Here is a 19,547-nt window from a genome sequence, read left to right as displayed (position 1 = left end):
AGACATGAGTGATTAACAAGGTAATAAAGCCTTCAATAGGATTAGGAAAAAGATAGAGCAAAATCTCATTCAGCTGATTACTTAGCTACTTTTAAGGATATTAAAAATACAAAAATAAAAATAACAATTTTTAATATATTATCTGGCACATGAACAGGGTGCCAGAACAGTCAGAGAGCAGCATAGGAAGTTTCACACAGGCTCAAATAAGAGTCTGGAAGCTGAGTAGGTTCAAGTGAATTGGAAGCACCTCAGAGCAGCTGGAAATTCCTCTTCAGAGAGAGCTATGTCAAAGCCATTCCTGCCTGATTAATAGGAGATTCTCAGATACCAGAGAGGAGTATGATCAGCCATATGAGAATGTGGCCAAAGGCTAGAATCTGGGAAGGAAAGCTTCGTTAAAAGAAAAGTTTGATACTCAAAACTGTAAAAATAAATATTCCCAGTCTCCCAAAAGTATCAAAATAACTCAAGGGAATGACCAGTCCCAAATGTAGTATCTGTGTGTGGATACACAACTTAAATGTCAGTATTACATATTTCAATGTGGTACACTTTAAAAAAAAAACCAAACAAGGCTAGAAAGGAGGATGGGTTTTGTGTAGGAAATATTTATGGAGAGAAGGGGAATTAAGTGAACACATAGGTAAAAACGAAAGGTACAGCTAGAAAGAAAAAAAAAAAAAAAAGACAGCAGCCAAAAAGCAAGCTTAACCCTCCCATGCCATGCTGAAGAGCTAACACAGAATGAAAACAACAAGCTGTGTTAGCCCACAAAAGCCAGATCCTGTCCTTGCTCTCGGCCGTCTACCTTTGCCTCTCATGTACTCACCACATGGGACAGCTGCTGATGGAGGGGAAACCACAGTCCAGCACAGACCTGAGCTCACTGGCTAATTGAAAGTGGCGGCAAGAAGTCTCCATCCCTCTTCTCCTTGTGCAGTAAATTGCACAGAACTGACTGAACACCCTCACTGAGACCACACAGTTCCTCACCACACAGACATGTCCCTTATTTCTCTGCAGTTCACCAGGACCTATTATTGCCTTGCTTTGTTTGAAGTTCTCCTTACATTGAGAGAAAACATGAAGGGAAAAAAGAAAAAAGAGAAATCTAGCTGTCTTTCAACTTCCTAGTCATCTTCCTCAAAATGCTCCATGCATCAGCACCGATTTCATTATCTGCCTGCTGCTAGAGATTTTATTTAAAGAATAACACACAAGGAAGAAGGGATTTAACCTGACCTTTCTGAACTGCTGGGAGATGAATACTACACAGAGCTAACAGTGAAAAGCTCATTTCCATCCTCAGACTAAGCTAATGACTATGCAAAATTCCTCTCTATCAAAGCCCCCAGTTTCAAATTGGGCTATCAAAAGCTTTTCTTTTTTAGGGGCCTGGGTTGATGCAATCAGTGTATCATCAGCAAATGAGGACTGATAACATGAACGATCACAAAGCATAGCTATGGGTACAGTGACTCTCAGAGGTAGAACAATACAGAAAAATTGAGTCAATTAAAACTAGTGTTCTTTTAGCCAGCTATAACAAGAAGAGACTATAAAGCAGTAGGGTCCAACTTTTTTTTTCCCACCACACCAGTACAACATTCAGCTCGAGATTTTGGGGTGTTACATAGTAAAGATCAAGTAGGATAACAAATGAAAAGCTTAGTGGGAAGCATGGAAGGCTATCATCAAGTAATGAGTAAAAATATATCATAGAGAGAGACATGAATTACAGATCAAGGCCTTTTAACAGACACAAGCACAGGATCCCATCCAGTGGAAATGTCCACCCTAGACTGTGTGCGTAACTTCTTCTCCAGAAGGTCCAGAGGTGCTGACATGGCTGTGTCTGTGATGATCTCCCCAGCTTGTGTAGCAGCTCTGTATTTTGTCCACTACAGGCTCCTGCAGAGTCATTTACCTCTCCAAGAGTAATTAACATATAATCCCAATATTTTATTTTGGGAAATAGGCCATCTCTTCCCTTCCTGAGACCACGCACAGTAGCCTATTTTCAAATAGCCACGTTTACACATTTAAGCAATACAAGCGGGACATAAAGAGAGCAAACCAGGCCAAATTAAGGAAGGAAAACCTAACCCTAACACCCTTTTTATTAAAAATGTTCTCTTTTCAACATCTAAAACAACTGAATTCAATTATCCTAGAAAATTTCTACCAGCTGTTGCCTGAGTTCTAATTCCCCAATATCATAGAAAATCAAGCTACACCCAACAGTTCTCCAATAACTAAATTCACTGCCAAAAGCCTCCTGCTCCTTTCTAAACACCAGCATCCTCACAGTCTGTAGCCACACTTGCTGAGAATGCTGCATATCTTCATCATTCGTAGCCATCCCTCTGCATGTCCTGGACCAACATGTCTGCATGTGGTGGTAAAAGTGGCTAAAGCAAGCCTTGTTTCTCTTCCTCTCGCCCACACCTGAACAAGGAACACAAGAGTCTTGCCTTCACTCCTCATATTGCTGCAACTTCATCAGTCCCAGTGAGCACAAGGTATAGCTAAATGCCAGTATTCCAGAGATCAACATGAAAAAAGGTCATCGCACGCCCAGCTTACCTGATCCTCGGAAAGCTGTGATATGTGATTCACCGCAGCGTAAGACTCTATCTTCGGGTTGAAGTGATTGATGATGGCTCTGAAAGAAAGGAGGGAAATTTTCAGGTCTCGGGAACAGCTTAGGGATGCAGCAGACATTCCCTGCCAGTGCACATGGAGCCGCAGTCCTGAGAGCAGCAGTTGCTCCCTCATCGCACCGTATTGCCTGTTCTGCTAAGGGACGCTCCATGCTGAGAGGCCAATGCAGATTCAGCCACAGGCTCACTGGAAATGGCGAGCACAGGCACTGTCCTACCCACGGGTGCATTTTTCCCAGCAGATATGGGGCTGTGCTTGCTGCTTTGGCAGGGGGAATTTGCTCAGTGTTCCAGCAGAGACACAGAGTACCTGGCCATTGCTGTCCCATCCTGCTCAGGAGCTGTATCTCCTCACCCCTTCCAAATCGGTATCACCTGACATTTTGCTCTATGGAACTTGGTTGCCTGATGCGCTGATGCTGATGGTTATTGCTTTGGACCTCCACTATGTTTAAAATGCTGTAAATTGGCTTTTACTTGTAGTTATTCATCACTGCAGCCACCACTTTGACGTCTCCCATAATGACTTTTAGTCCTCAGCCCCAATTTAGATGCTTAGAGATAATTTATGACTGTCCCAAAAGCAGAAACAATGATCACTCCTACTTCTCTGCCTCACTTCTCTCACTGCTTGCAACAACATACTCCCCTTCCCTTCTAAGTGGATCTAGAGGCATGTGTGAGAAATCTAAAATTGAAAATAAAATCATAATTGGGAAAACTAAAAAGTCACACTGCAACTGGAATATTTGCTCAGCTTCTCCTCTGCTTGTCAGGTGCAACTGAGAAGACAAATGGCAAGACTCCCTAGGCTTGGGTTTGCAACTGGTCTGGTTGGGATATTACTCATGAGACCCACTGCCGAGGTAAACACTTACATGGGAACAGACCATGTTGGTGCTTGACACAGATGTGCACTGATGGTGCCTGGAGAACACTTGCTTGGCCAAATTACACCGCAGTAGCAGTCAGGGCTTTCACTCTGATGTTCATCAGCGTGAAAATTTACTCCAGCTCCCTCTGCTGTGCTCTAATGGGCTCCCTCCTCCCGACACCTCGCCCCGCTGAAGGGCTTTCAGCTGCTTTCTCCAAACCTCATCACAGCTAAGAGCTAGCACCTGAGTCCAGGAATAAGTGATATTCAGTGGCGCCAACTGGAGCCAGTGGAAAAAAAAAAACCTACATGGAAGCATCCTTACTTCTTTAAATACATAGATGAAGAAAAACAGTGTGGAAGGGGTAAGGAATATAAGAAGAGTGGAAAAAAACCCAAACAGAATCTGCAGATTCGCTAGAACATTCCCAGCCACACAGTTCATTGACACACCAGACACCATCCATGCGCTGGGACAGTCACTCCAGTGGCTGTTCCTACAGCATCAGTATGTGCTCAGCACAGCGGCTGCTGCAGTCCTGCCTGCCGCGGCGGTTACATCAGTGAAGCGAATTCAGCAGGGCCCCTGCCGGGCTTCCTCTACCTCTCCTCCCTCCGGAGGAGGACAGGCAGCAGGTAGACATGCCCAGACTCTTCCCATTTCAGCCCGAGCAGAGAAACAGCTCCTGTGAGTCACAATCACACTTTCTATTACCCAGCCTCTCAAAAGCTGTGGCTTTCAAGTTGCATGTTTCATGCCTGGCTGGAGTCGTATTTACACTCCTACAGGACACACTACAAGCTATTGAAAGTAAAGGGAACACAGACTCAAAACAACTTAACTTCTGGCTTGACATAAGGTTTGGCAGCTCGGCAGGGTTCAGTGCACTCACATGGTTCCAACATTTACCAGGGAACAGATTTAGCATTCATTTGTATCCACTGCTGTGAAGCACTTCAACATGGGCCGCCTGCTCACAAGTCCCCGCTTGGCTCTGAGCTAGTGGAGCAGCACCTGCAGTCACAGCTGGGGTTCACCCGGGGAAAGTAAAACCAGCAACCAGCTGCCGCTGCAGTGAGAATCATCAGACATTAAGGAAGAGAAAGAATATGAGTCTCCTTCCTCATTTCCCTAAAGGAAAATGGACAGCTCCTCAGCAACTAGAGGAAAAAGTTCAGCTGTTTAATTGGTTTTAAGCAAGCACTTTCAGTCTGAAGAATTCCTTCCCAACCCGATCTTTTGCAGAGCTGTTTTCCTGAGCCTGCAAGCAGCCTGAAGCAAAGGAGCATGAAGAGCTTGGAATCAAACCTGGCTCAGTGTAGCCAGGTTTTTACTGCCCTGCATATGCTACCAGGGCGTACCTGTGCAGGCAGTACAGCTCCTCCTCACGCAGCTACAATGAAAAATTCCATCGCTACCCAGCCCAGGCTGCTGTGCAATAGCAGAGGCTTTCTGCATCAACTACTCTGCTACGCCTCCGCTATTCTTCCATCTCAGAAAATCCTTCTTGTCCCTGGGGCATATTTTTAGGCAACTGGCCTCCTGGGCTACCGAGTAACAGCTGGAATTTCACTTTGCAAAGCTGCCACTCCACAGGCTTTGTTCCTGGAGCCAACAGGGGACTGGAGCTCTTATGCACAGTCTCCCCCTTATGGACAATAGAACAGCAGCTTTGCCATCATTAGTTCACACACCAGCATGTAACAGCTGAGCCACTTGCACTGTGATTGCCTTGGTTATTGGGATATCAGCCAGGACCTTTGGAAAGGGGGAAGGAAACAGTTAAAGTGCTTGGGAAAGATTTGTGATGTGCTGTCCTCTACTGAGATCTTCATATTGATATCATGGAGGAAAAAAAAAAAAGAAAAAAAACCTTGTGTTCAGTATTCATGAAGGACTAGTGTCTTCAATGCATTTGTAAAAGAAAGAGATGGTAAAGTGTAAACTGAAAGACAAAGCACTGCAGTTCCCCAACCAGCCTTCAGTAGTGTGTACACTGAGATATTTCCACACCATGAGTTTCTCAGTGGGGCTGGCTGCAATTTGTCATACAAATGCTTTAGGGACACAGTTCTCTAGGGATGTCACTTTAGTAACTCTGCCTCTTCTGACAGATTCACAGTTCAGCAGGTAACACACAAGAGAGGAGACTGTCACTGGACAAGGGAAGGGTGCTGAAAAGGCAGGAGCTGAAACAATCATTCAGGAATGAAAAGAAAAGAAGTGGCTCTCAGTGGCTTGTCTCATGCTGAGTGCCCCAAGGCAGACCACAACCCACCTCCCCATTCTTTATTCCCCCATCTCCCAATGAGAATCATTCACACTCTAGCCATGCCAGTGCTCTTGGAAAAACATATGTTCTCCCACCACTTCTTCATGCAGCTCTTCAGAGAGCATGCTACCTAGACATCATGATGCCAGACACCATACAAACACACACATACTCATGTTTTCTTCAGGATTAACATAGAACACTTGCATTTCTTTACTTATGCATTTATGGCATACTTATTACATTTATTTATTTGTGAATAAGGAAATCATTGCAGGAAAAATATAGTGTCCAATGTGATTTAGGAATGAATCATTGATTTGTACTAGCTGTATTAACCATGTTTTAGACAATAATAGCGGGTCCTGCTGCAACAGGTGTTGTACAAATACACACTGGTGGGAAACCTCCGTCCCAGAAAGCTAATGTTCTCAAATGCAACACAATAGGGAAAGCTCAGAAAAGTGTGGTGGCAACAGAAAATATTACAATGCTGTTACTTACGAAGTGTCATGAAAGACTTTAGTTAGAGATAAACCAAGGACAGAAAATAACACAGAGAAAGAATACTGAAGCAAGAAGTGCAGAGATGGGAATGGAGACAGAAGGGCAGACGGGATCAAGAAAAACAAAGGTGAAGAGCCTGCAGGACAGAGATGATCAAAGCAACAGCAACTGGTCCCAGGGTGGTCAGTCCTCTACAAACTGAAGAGCTCTGACCGGAAGATTTCTACTTTGGCTGTTCTTGAAGCTGCAGCAACTGGCCAGTTCTGAAGTGACTGGTACTAGCCCTTTCTCCCTCAAATACATAGGTTGGAAGATGAGAAGTGGGGAAAATCTCCATGTGGGCCCTGTTAGGTTTTTTTCCCTCAAATGGGGACATCTCCCATTGCAGCTCTCACCTTGAGCTGTGGTGAGAGAAGGTGTACCTCCAGGTGGGTTGCATTCCCTAACTCACCAACTTCACTGCAACAGGGCTTGCTTCTGCAGTGGCTGCAGTGGTTCTCCAGACAGTAACATTTAAAAAATTGTTTCTATAAAGTCTTTAAAAATTGCCTAGAGTTACTCCTGGATAGACAGAAACAACCAGTGCTGCCCTTCAGAGAAGCCCAGAGTAAAACAGGTTCTGAAGATGCAGAGTTTGCTGGCAGTGAAGGGCTCCTATGAAAACTGATATGGCATGCATGGAAAGAAAATATTTAATTGATTCCTCAGTTTATTTGCCACCAGTTGTAACATGACGTGTGAGAAGTTAAATGCAACAGCAACACTAAGCTACTGGGCCCTTAATTCCTAACATCTCCCACTCCACACGCAGCCACCATGGCAAGGAACACCACCCTGCCCACCCTAGCCTCATAACAAGCTGGTCTGCATCCAGTGCGCAGGGAAAGCAAAATCACAATGCTCAGGCAGGCAGCACTTCCTCAGCACGTTTTCTCTGACCTCCAAACTCTCCTCATCAAGTTATTGCAGATGAGCTGTCTCATACCAGCTCCTGCTTGACAGCAGCTACATTTCCAGAGTCTCGTAAGACAATACTGTCCTCTTGTCCTGAGCAGTGAAATTAAGCATTCTGGAGGTGCTGAAAGTAGGCTAAGGGAAGAACAGAAAGGTTGCAAAGCTTATTATAGGGATGGGAATGCTGAGCCATCATTCAGTGCATGAGCCTGGTCTTTGCACCTATTTTGCAGGTCCAGTATGCAGTGCACAGCATAAAACTTTCTTTGTATACTTAAACAATAAAAGCAGCACTGCAAGCTCAGTTCTTCCTACATCCAGTTACAGTGGAACAGAGGAGCAGTAACACTTAGCTGGTATTTACCCCTTTGCAGGGGTAACTGCAAGGGGTGACTTTATATCCACTACACATATTCATCTTCTCAACTGGATGCTCACACCAGCACAGGGCAGCAGTGAGCGCACCTCTGTTTTCATCGAGTAAAGCTGAATGGATAGCAAAGGCAGCCAGTTTGCTTTCCCTCTGCAATAAAAACTGACAGTATCTGAGATGGACAAACACTCCAGCATGCACTAAGCTTGTAGTACCATGATGGAGACTAGAAACAAGAGGAAACAAGAAAGTGCAAGCGTCTTTTATCACATTCCACTTAATAAAGCTGCTTTACTATAAAACGGAGACCTAAGATACAGCGGTTATTGTTCAAGAACAGGAATCAGTATGTGACCAGTTTCTCTCTGATTTGCTACAGCAGTTCCTTCTCCCACTCACATACCTTAGCTTCTCCCTTCATAAAACAGGAATAAGAACAATCACCTCGACAAAGTGTTTTTAAATGAACAAGGTGAAAAGAGTTCAGAGCATTTTACTATGTGATATGTTCAAAACCGCTCAAGCACAAGCCAGCAAGTAAATTACACATAATATAGAGACCAAAATTAATACAAGCCTCCTATCCCCTTTCCCCATTCCTGCCATCGCAATCATGGTTGCTGGAGACCTGTGCAAAACTCCCAGGCACAAGCCAGTCTTCCCGCAGCAAGCTGTGTCTCAGCAAGCTGCTGTTTGGGGCAGGGATGCTGCTGGCATTGCTCTCTTATGCACTCCCAGCACTCAAGACAATAAAACCCCAGCTGTTCAGCATCTGCAACAATCAGACTGAGTTACGCCATATGTACAGCCCCACCTGGCAGGAGGTGGGGGATTAGATTATTTTAACACATGTCCACAAGGCATTGCTCTAAAGTACACGTATCTGCCATACCTATGCTGTGTGCGTCAATTAAAAGCAAGCAAACCCCCTGGAACGGTGCACTAAATTCTTCCTTCTACTGTGGTTTAATTCCAGTCTGTTAAATTTCTTCTGCTCCTACACTTTAATGAGTACTGTCATTGAGCTGAAAGTCCACAACTCACAGGGGGAGGCATCTTCCAGACACAATAATAAACTGCAGGGGAGAATCCAAGACAAAGGGATATTTGAGTCAAAAGCACTTGCTTTACAGCTCACCAAAAACACCTGAGTCAGCACTGCTGTAATTTCATGGAAGAAATAAGCCCACTACACCTGTTTATTTCTGCCATACTGAAACCTATTGATTGTGACGACAGGCTCCCTGGCAGAGGGTGATACATGGTCTATTTATTTAATACAGAAGGGACAAAAGCGCACGTAAGTGCCAACTGAGGTTCTCCCAATTCCCGGCATTGTTTTATCAAGCCCCATTCTGCAAGGGCAGAAGCAGAGGACATGTTTTGTGACCCACCGTGCTGCTCTGCTGTGCATCTTCCCACTTCACTGTTCGCTGGACGCAAACCTGGTATCACTATGCCTTGCAGGATGTGCTGATTTTCTCTTCTTAGCAGTTCATGTTCATACACTGAAGCCAAGCAACCCAAATATCTCCACCCTCACACCTAAATGACTTCTTTTTGGCTTCTTAACTAAGGAAGTCCTCATGGGTAAGCAGTTAACTGTTTTGGGACAGTTGCATGACCTCACTGGAGACTACAACTCAAGGAATTCATCTGCTTGAATATTTTCATGCAGCCAGAGCATCACTGGAATCACTCCTGCAAGACTTGCAGACACACTGTCAGTTCAAGAATAGTCTAGATGAATTTCTGTTCCCTTTTCTCAATAAATTGGCATCAAAATTCTTAAGTATCCATAGCCAGTGGCACTGCTAGTTCAACTGATATGAATGACGAAGTAGAAGATAATGCCTATGTTTAGGAAGTGAAAACATCTATAGATACTATCCTGATCTATGTTCCAACTCTTCTGCTGATCCATTCTTCCACAGCAAAACTATGACTTGATAATTTCTTATTTTTTTTATTTACCAAATTTATTATTTACCAAATTAATTTACCAGAAAATTTATTTACCAAATTACCAAATTCAACAAAGCCATAATTTCTCAATCATGTAATTTATAAGAGAGATCAAGTGACACCCTTTTTTGACACATTTCATTGCTCTGAAACACCCGGCTACTAGTAGTGAGAGTTTACTTTTACCAAAGTAACAGCATTAAAAAGCCACTGTGCCTCAAATCCAGCAAGCAGCAGTAAACTCAAAGTTTCTCAGCTCACCTCTACAAACTGGTGCAGTTTGACAGAACATGGAAACATCATAGACATAAAGCCTGTCCCCTGGGCTTGGGCTGCTGGACACTAAAACCTGCAACTCAGCCCAGCACGCTTAAGATGCAAGAGCTGCCTATGCCAAGGTGGACAGCTATGCAGCACTCGAGATGTTTATGCACAAAGGGCACAATGTCTCTGCTTCCACAGTTGTGGTACCAATTTTGAAGCTTCAAATAACTCCTAAAATGAGAAGCCCTCCTTAGAAGGTTTCTTAATACAAGCTTTTAGAAAGTGCCTGCTGTCCTAGGTTCCTGGTCCTGCCTCAATATCTGCACAGACCTATAATAAATAATATTAGAATGGAAGTATCTTTCAGAGACTAAACATTTTCTGTAGCACATGCTCACCAGTCCTCTTATCTCATATAATCATTTGTTCAAAGTTCTTCAGATGTGCCAAACGAGCAGAAAATATAGTCTTATTAAATAAAGCTGTGGTTCTTTTAGTATCTAAGCACCCTTTGATGCAAACAGCATGATACACTCTAGTAGGCAGGTGTTTTACAGTAATAAAATATGTCATAAAGATATTGCCACAACAAGTACAAGCCCTTCAATTACCTTTAACTCCCTCATGTACAAGGCAACCTGCTCTCCAAAACATATAACAAGGTATGAAGAAACAGCTAACCCAGAAGATGACCAAAAAAACTCACACAAAAACAAAACACCAAACCAAACAACCAAAAAACACCAAGGAGAACGAAAAAGAAATTGACTAGTTTACCAGACAGGTTTGCAGAGTCAGCTTCGCTGGTTAGTATCACTAGTAAGGAGTAAAGAACTTCTGGCAAATATTTATTCTCTGCAACCACTGTAAGTGGGTCAGCATCTACCCACTGCTTCATAATTCACACTACAGACTGCCATCCGAGCCTCCTGAGACACAAGATGCCGCAAAAACTCAAACAGGATCAAAACCGGAAATATTTTATATTACTTCTACACCCATTAGCATCTTAATTAGCATTTTACCATAGGATGTTTAACTTCAAGGAAAGTAGAAAGTCTGTCTCATTGCATGCTGCATTTAGTGCAGAATGCCATATGGACATCACATACCAGCTTCAAAATATACCGCACAAAGAGTGAAATTTAAGAAGTTTATAAACCATCCCACTGGGACATTTTAAAGCTCTCTGAGAAGGGCAACGAGTAGGGCTGCGAGTCTTATTAACTTAGTGAACACTTGCCATCAACCTCATCTTTTCTACAGCGGGTGGAAATGACTCTTACAACTCCACTTTGCCAGGTGCCAGCCTGCAGGTATTGCACAAGGCCCTGAACACCCTGTTCACAGGCTGTGGCAGCCAGACAGAATCCTCTCTCTTTAGGTCACGTAACACAAGCTCATCTCGCCGACTCACAGTAAGAACTGTGCCTGTGGCAGAAGTCCCAGAGGGAAAGGAAGGCACTGAAGCTTCAGCATTTGTCTGGGCTGAGCGAGTAGAGGGTTAGAATAGCACAATCTAGTTGTGAAGTGGCTGGGTATTAAATCACATTAAGAGAGAGGGAGGAAGGAGTGTTGCCTAAGCAAGAATCAACTACAGTCAAACCTGCTTTGCAAAGGAAATGAAGGCGAGTCCCACAACGATACTTAGTTACACCAAGTGTCAGCTATGGCTGTACCTGCACAGCCACAGATATCTAAACAGAGATTTACAAACTCAATGGTTCAGACATTACCAGCTGCCATGCAGACCAAAACCCGTTATTTACACTCCATTCCTCTGAAAACACAGGATGCTGCAAACCTCCAACATCAGACAGGTGCAAATGAGAATCACATTTGCTGAGAAATGCCTGTTGGAAGCAACTAAAGCAATGCCTTGCCTTCCAAAAACAAGGACCAAGACTAAAGCACAGACTGATGACATGACCCCAAGTGAATACCATGTCCTCATAAAGATGTCATCACATATCAACTGGGACAAGGCGAAGTCGGTTTTCAGGGCCAAGGAAAGCTGTAGAGCCAAACACCATTGCAGCTGAATGAACGGTACCCTTGTTATGACATTTATTTCATGTCTGAAGGGCTGGGAGATCTGTAGTTGATTAACATTCTGTTTTCCTGAGACAGGGTGGTTTATGGAGCCATGCAGAGCTTCATCACATCACAGATATCTAACTCCTTTGCTGTAACTATTTCACATGTACTCATCTTCTTTTCTATTTAATTCCCTTAAGCAGACCTGCCTCCCTGAAAGCCAAGCTCCCTCCCTCCCAGTAACTGCAGACCTCACAAATCTACTCTTCATGTCTAAGGGGTGATGATCAGATGCAAGCGATTTATCGCAGTTGAACAAGTTATCAGCTGAGTTACTGACAACAGGCAGGTAGTAAATCCATTGTGACTGCAGAGGAAAATGCCATACTTTAAGCCAGCCTGCGCACATACAGCCATAGCTCATCAGACAGAAGGAGGACCAGGGGTCAGCTCATCACTGCCCAACCGACAAGCAGCAACTTGAAAAATCATTATGAGAATCACTTCAATGGTGTTGGGGTGTTGTTGGTTTTACTTTTATTTTGTGCATCCTGAGCCATTCACCTGGACTGGCCGTTGAAGGACAAGTCCAGCGTGCTTTTGGGACAGACCTTCCCATGTCACACAGAGGATGAGAAAATGATTTTATTTTCAAATACCCGCAACTCTCCTCTCACCCACCATCGTACCTGATGGATGAACCTGCGCTCACCTCTCCCTCCAAGCTTTGGTTTTGTAATTTATACCTACATTTATTTTGTCTGCTCTGTTCTTTGTATGGGTGTTACTGAAAGCAAGGCCAGTGAAGTACATTTTCTATTATTTCAGAAGTGAAGCATGGTTCTCCAACCTAAGAAGCAGTGGAGCAAACATTTCAAAGTTAATTGCTGATGCTCTCCTACCAAGCAAGTCAAAGAAAAAGCTCAACTCCTACAGTGTTCTGTTACTGATATGTCTTTCATGCTTTAAAATTTAAAGTGTTTTTCAAGGCTCTTAATAAAACATAATGCAAAAAAATGCCACGTTTTTTAATCAGCTACATGTGGTATAAGAAAGGCAGCACAGAGGATCTGCAAGCAGTAAGAGGCCTGGACTTTCCTCTTTGAAGAGAGTTAAAGGTTTACTTCTGCTTTCTCCTTATAACAGCTAATACACAACTACACCTTGGAGAGGTTACATCAGGTCTAGCAAGGCAGTAGCTTCGCAGAGTGTGGGCTTTCTTTGAAGCTTAAGCTGCACGATTCTTAAACCAGCACCACCATTTAAATCGGTCAGGCCTTGGGCCTTCATTTTCTTTTTTAAACACACAGCATCCATGTGGTCAGTTGCAGCTGATGAGGTTTATAGACACCGAGCAAATGGGGAAGACCACACAGCTTCTCAAGCTCAGCAGCCACAACTTGCGCCTCATTTAAAAGTGATACCCATAATCAGATGAAAACACAGGAAAACGAACAAACAAACTTGATGTAAAGAGACAAATGTGCTGTAGTTATTTGCAAAATAACTAATACCAAAAAGGAAGTGACCACACTATTTGACTCAGAATTGCTATAGCAAACACCAAAACACTCTAAGCACTAAAAGGCTGTTGAAATCTTGAATTGTCATTTTACTATTATACCTGCATTGGCAAAAAAAGCAGTGCTCACCACTTCTATTAAGATATTTGATTCTTCCTTGGTTCCTTTTAGCTCTTCCATTCAAGGACTGACAGCAACACTCCTCCCCTGGTCCCCGTGCTGCCACAGGCTGGTTCCCGTTCTTGCCTCACATCCCCACTCTGCTGCCTGCACTAAGGGACCAGGATCTTTTCCCTGGTGTGAACCAGCACTATCCATATCATCTCAGCACTAAAAATGTTTGAGGTAACAGTGCTGCCATACACTACAAAGGGGATGCTGCTCAATTTAGGTATTTTGGGATATACGGAACAAGGGGCGTATCTTACCAAAAACGGCATTCAGCACACACAGAGGTCACTATTACAAACTTTTAAGCTGCCAATAATTACTGCACATTTATATGAGCGATGCTGTAGATTCCCCCAAATTTAAAGAAGAAAAAAAAATTGCGTTACTTTTGTTAGCTTGGATAACATTCATTCTGAGCATATGCATAATTACTATTAATAGGCACACACACAAAAATTCTGACAGTTTAAACCAGATCAAACACTGCTCTAGCCTACCTGATAGAGCATCTATTGCCAGGTAAAATGCTGTAAAAATCTTGCTCCAAAAATACTAGTCAAATGTGCAGCAAAAAACCTCTCAGTGCGACATAAAGCAGTCAGGCTGCTTACCGCTCACCTACCAAACCCCCCTTTCCCTTCACCCACCCTGCACTTGCTTAAGTCATCATTTTCCTGGCTATATTTAAAAACCGTTCTTCGCCACCAGCTTTCCAGTGCTGTGTACGTTAGCTTGCATGGCAAAATTTCCATGTCTATTGCAAGACTCCTAAAGGAATTAAACTATGCAATTCATTAGATAACTTTGATTATTATTTTAAATAACAGGTCAGATGATTATAGAACCCATTCAGTATCAAAGGGATTAATTGCTGCTTTAACAGCCAACATGTGCTAGCTGAGCAACACAGAAAAGTGATACGGGCTGTGGCATTTGATGCTAATAAGCAACAATACTTATCAGTTTGAGAGAGCCAAGGGTTGGCAACATGCTTACTATGGGAAAAGAGAAAACTGCATAAGCCTCTCTCTGGAAAAAATAGGGGGGAAAAAAAGGCAAAAGAGAGAGAAGAAAAAAAGGGTAAAGAAAACTGCTATCTACAGGGCAGAACTGTCTTTGACTTCACAGACAAGTCACATTGTAACACTCAACAAGAAATATGATCAACATTAGAATCGACATGAAGATCCTTTTCTTAGAGAGGATTTCAAATTTATTAGTCTGGCTTTGTTTCAAATTCCAAATTAAACTGTATGATATTTAACCTCTCCATTAAAATTTCATATTTATCCTTAATTTGAATTGATCAAAAACTTTGGACAAAGTTCAAGATTTCAATTCAACTTTGAAATACAAGATTTGGGAGAAAAATTACAACAAAGCAAACTTTCACATTGAAAACATCTAACTATTAAAAAAATTGAGGATTTTTTTTTTAAAGGAAGAATTGGAAAATATTGAAAAGTGTTTTGATTTCAGCCTTCCACTGGAAAATAGTTACATCCAAGTTCTTTGCAAGCCATCTCTAAAATAAACACAGTGCCCTTTCTAGCAGGGCTCCTCTCGCCACAGAGCCAGGAGCGCAGCTCAAGATCTACAGATGTCTAAGCCTTCAGATGCTGCATCTCTGTATTCAGAGGAGATGTGCAACTGCTCTGTACAAAAAGTCACTGCAGGATAAATGTGTCCATAGGCCCCTGGCAGGAGTCCAGAGGAGCTGACAGCAGGACCAAGTTTGGGGCGAATTATCCCAGGCTGGCACATCTGTTCGTTGCTCAGTACGTTCGTCATTCTGTCGTAATGGGAGCAAATATACTTCCCTGACGTTCCCACAATTTTCAGAAAGCCTGAAAAATTAATATTCAGGTGACTTCTAAGGTTTCATTCTGCATAGTGATGCACAGGGAGAGCCAGCAGAGGAACAAAGAGCCTCTCCCTGAATGCAGGTGGCACAGGAGAGCAGGAACAAACAGAGCACTTAACACACAGAATCACAGAATGTCAGGGATTGGAAGGGACCTCAAAAGATCATCCAGTCCAATCCCCCTGCCAGAGCAGGAACACCCAGATGAGGTTACACAGGAAGGTGTCCAGGTGGGTTTTGAATGTCTCCAGAGAAGGAGACTCCACAACCCCCCTGGGCAGCCTGTTCCAGTGTCTGTCACCCTCACTGAGAAGAAGTTTCTTCTCAAATTTAAGTGGAACCTCTTGTGTTCCAGTTTGAACCCATTACCCCTTGTCCTATCATTGGCTGTCACCGAGAAGAGCCTGGTTCCGTCCTCCTGACACTCACCCTTTATATATCTGTAAACATTAATGACGTGACCTCTCAGTCTCCTCTTCTCCAAGCTAAAGAGACCCAGCTCCCTCAGCCTTTCTTCATATGGGAGATGCTCCACTCCCTTAATCATCTTGGTTGCCCTGTGCTGGACTCTCTCCAGCAGTTCCCTGTCCTTCTGGAACTGAGGGGCCCAGAACTGGACACAATATCCCAGGTGTGGTCTCACCAGGGCAGAGTAGAGGGGAAGGAGAACCTCTCTTGACCTACTAACCACCCCCCTTCTAATACACCCCAGGATGCCATTGGCCTTCTTGGCCACAGAGTCACAGTGCTGGCTCATGGTCATCCTGCTGTCCACCAGGACCCCCAGGTCCCTTTCCCCTCTGGAATAGCAATGGCAAACCCAAGTGTCAACAAACCTGAATGACTTACTGCCCCAAAGCACCTTTGCCAGCATTCCACAGGGAGAATTAAGAGGTGGAATGAAAAGAGCAAAGACAGACCTGCAGCCCCTAAAGATTCTCTGCACTTGCACATTGGAACAGTTACCAAAAGCTCCAAAATAGGCTGTACTGGGCTTTGACTTTCGCTCAAACCAGCTCTTCATAACCCAGTAATAGAGGTGCATCAAGTATTGACTGCCTTTCCTATTTCCTTAAATGGTTTTTAACATATCAATCATACCATCGCTTTTAAGTGTTTTCAGCCATTTCAGGAAAACTGCAGCCATTTAGCTGCTCAAGGTCACCTTCTCCCCCAGCTCTAGCAGGCGACAGGATCCACCACAGCCCACTCGACCGGGACAGAGTTTGGCACGGTTTATTTTCTCCCGATGGTGGGCATCATTAAGATTCAGTTCCTGCGCTACTTTCACAGCAACGTGTTGCTGTAGGAAGTGCCAATGGTGTTCAAACAGCAGAACGCCTGTGCATATAGAGACGGAGGCTTTTAAGGAGTGCTGGGCTGCACACCCTGAAGCTGGTAAGCAGGACCTTATGTCTAAGGGTGTCTTGACATCCTGACCTAAAGACTCAAGCATCCTCAAGAACACAGTGTTTAAGAACAGCGACACTACAAGAACACTTACTCTGTACATATGCACTTTCAAAAAAACAAAGAGGGACATTTTGCTGAAATAAACAGCATATTTAGCCCTTCTCTGGGTTTGAGGCCAATTCCCAGCTTGCTTTACTGCTCCTGCCCATTAATTCCACAGCTAAACATGGAAGGATGAGAAAAAATAATTTACAAAAATAAAAAAATCATTCAGGGAAAAAAAACTTTATTTTTAAGCAAGAAAGATACAAATAAAAATAGATGCCCTGAAGCGCTCTAGCTTTCCTTTGCCATTACAACTTAATATAAAACACTTGCCATTCTGAAACAAAATGGGCAAAATCCCTGCTCCCATATAAAAGTTGAAACATGTATGGCAGAAAATATAAATTACAAATGTGACACTTTTACCAGGAGGTTAAGCTAGTGCGTGATTTCCCCACACTCGCAGCACAGCTCCTCCATCCTGACCCTTACTGGCTGAGTACGGTCATCACTGTGACTGCAAACCGCAGAAAAATGAAAAGCTCGAATCTTCTTGAATCTCACCTCTGTCCTGTGGTCTTAAGAGCAACGACTCCTCAAATTAAGTGTCAGGAAGTGTCAGGACAGCCCTTAGTTAATTGCGGCACAGATAAATTTCAGTGGGTCTAAGGCTGATGTACAGGAAAATTCTCTGAATGCAGAAATACAAGCCTGAAGCACAGGAATCCAGACTGAATTTGTAAAGTTCTAAATGCAAAATGAGATCTTTGATCCAGTCTTTAACTGATTCATGAAACCAGAAGTCAGTAGATTGGTTTATCTGAACTTCTGTATACCACAGGCTGTTGCATGTTTCAGCATTATCCTTGCACTGTGTAGTCTCACACTAGCAGCCAGTTACAGCTTCTTCCACAAAGGTATCCTGTTCAGATAGGAAGAGGGGCAGAAAACCGATCCCTTCTGTCATTTACTACGGTGGTTAATTACCTATTAAAAATGAGTACCTAATTGGCAGTTTCAATTTGGTTCGAGTGCCTAGCCTTACGTTCCTTTTCTGTTTTGGCATTTCATCTTCCCAAAGATGCTTTAACACTCTAAAGAGCACACCTCAGGTTTTGTTTTAAAGAGCTTAAGATACTTGAATCTTGGAAGTATTTTTACCAGCTTCTCATAACTGAGGCTTCTCAGTCCAGTCTCCAGTTTTCCAATATACCTTTTGAAACAGAAACTAGACAAAATTGTAAAATATATATGATCGTAAAATCACTTTCCTGCCCCTGCTAATATTTCAAGGGTCAAATAAACCTTTTTAGCTGAACATTTAATGAGAGACCTAGAGTAAAAGCTGCCAGTCAATGCTTCTTGAGTCACTGCTTTTCAAGATACAGCCCTCTTTTGCAGACTGGCACTTGCTTTTTCATGAACTGTACTGCCTGACAGGTTAAAAAGCAATTTGAATCACACCACCTTATCTGCTTCATGATTTAACCTTCTGCAAGTCTTCCAGTAACTTGCAAAATTTATCAGAATGTCCCTTTCTGATCACTGAAAAACTTACCCTGTAGCACTATTTTCACACTCGTCACCCGAGGAAGTGCACCCTCGACATCCCTGCCTTCTGGGGATGCTCCATGACAAGTGCTTTATAGCATCACCTATTCTTGGAATCTGCAGCAGTTATGGATGCACACTGCTAGATCCAAAAGAAATACTATGAGTTTCTGGTTGTGCAAACGAGCTGTAATGGAGGCACGTTACCAAACAATACTTGGAGAACCAACTGGGAAAACCTAAAGCCAATCATGACCAGCAACAATCCCAATGACTTCTGAAGTCTTCCCCTGTACTGATGTTCTGGAGCTCTCCAAGTTTCACTGGGCACCTGGCATTCCTTTGGTAATGAATGCTGAACATACGACCCCAAATTCCTAAAAACTCTCCTGATGGGAAACCTGGTTCATATGGTTTGTGTGCTTTAGCCAGGACAAAATGCTTGATGCTAAACAATTTGCAGAACTAGTGATTTCTAAAGTTGTCTCCTAACTGTAGACGGCAATGTGCTATTCGATCACATCGGCAGTTTTGGGGCCACCAAGTGCAGAAAAGTGACAGGAAGACAAGTCTCAGCTCTGAAACTAGGCTGTATCCATGTTTCCTCTCAACTAACAATGTTAATAGCATGTAAACACAATCCTCATCTTGCAGCTGTAGTAACACCAAGTAACTGCTAGGAAAACATGGATTATAATGAATTTATGAGCATATAAATACATTCTCTCCTCTGCAGGAACCACTGTCCATCAGTTGATCTCCCCAATACAGAGAAGAACCCAAGCTGCCACGACCACAGACCACTTTGAAAAAAAATCACCCTCTTTCCACAGCCTTGATATTTCTAACGAAACAAGAAAAATAAACCCACCCACAATCTAAGAAATACCACATCCCTCTACATTTTGCTTTCTTTACACATAACTGACATAAACCAGAGCAAAAATCCAATTAAATTTCTAAAAACAGGTCACCTCTAGAACTCCTATATACTTTCTCCAAGACTGCCAAGGAGTTCTAATACAGATCTGGAACTAGTCCAACCTCAAATACATTTTGGTGCCCTA

The 19,547-nt window shown here is 43.2% G+C and overlaps 1 protein-coding gene across 4 annotated transcripts in view; it reads right to left on the bottom strand.

Annotated features, from left to right (window-relative positions):
- ARMH3 (armadillo like helical domain containing 3) overlaps positions 1 to 19,547 on the bottom strand; it is a 128,818-nt gene that overhangs the window by 31,377 nt on the left and 77,894 nt on the right. For all 4 annotated transcript variants that reach the window (XM_080347392.1, XM_080347395.1, XM_080347394.1 and 1 more), the window contains one exon: positions 2,590 to 2,668. In XM_080347392.1, coding sequence (XP_080203518.1) covers positions 2,590 to 2,668 — 79 coding nt within the window. The remainder of the gene's footprint in view (positions 1 to 2,589; positions 2,669 to 19,547) is intronic.

Source organism: Nesoenas mayeri, assembly GCF_963082525.1.
Source record: "Nesoenas mayeri genome assembly, chromosome: 7".
NCBI classification, from domain to species: Eukaryota; Metazoa; Chordata; class Aves; order Columbiformes; family Columbidae; genus Nesoenas; species Nesoenas mayeri.
The sequence above is the reverse complement of the archived record's forward strand: the minus strand, read 5'-3'. Positions and strand labels throughout refer to the sequence as shown.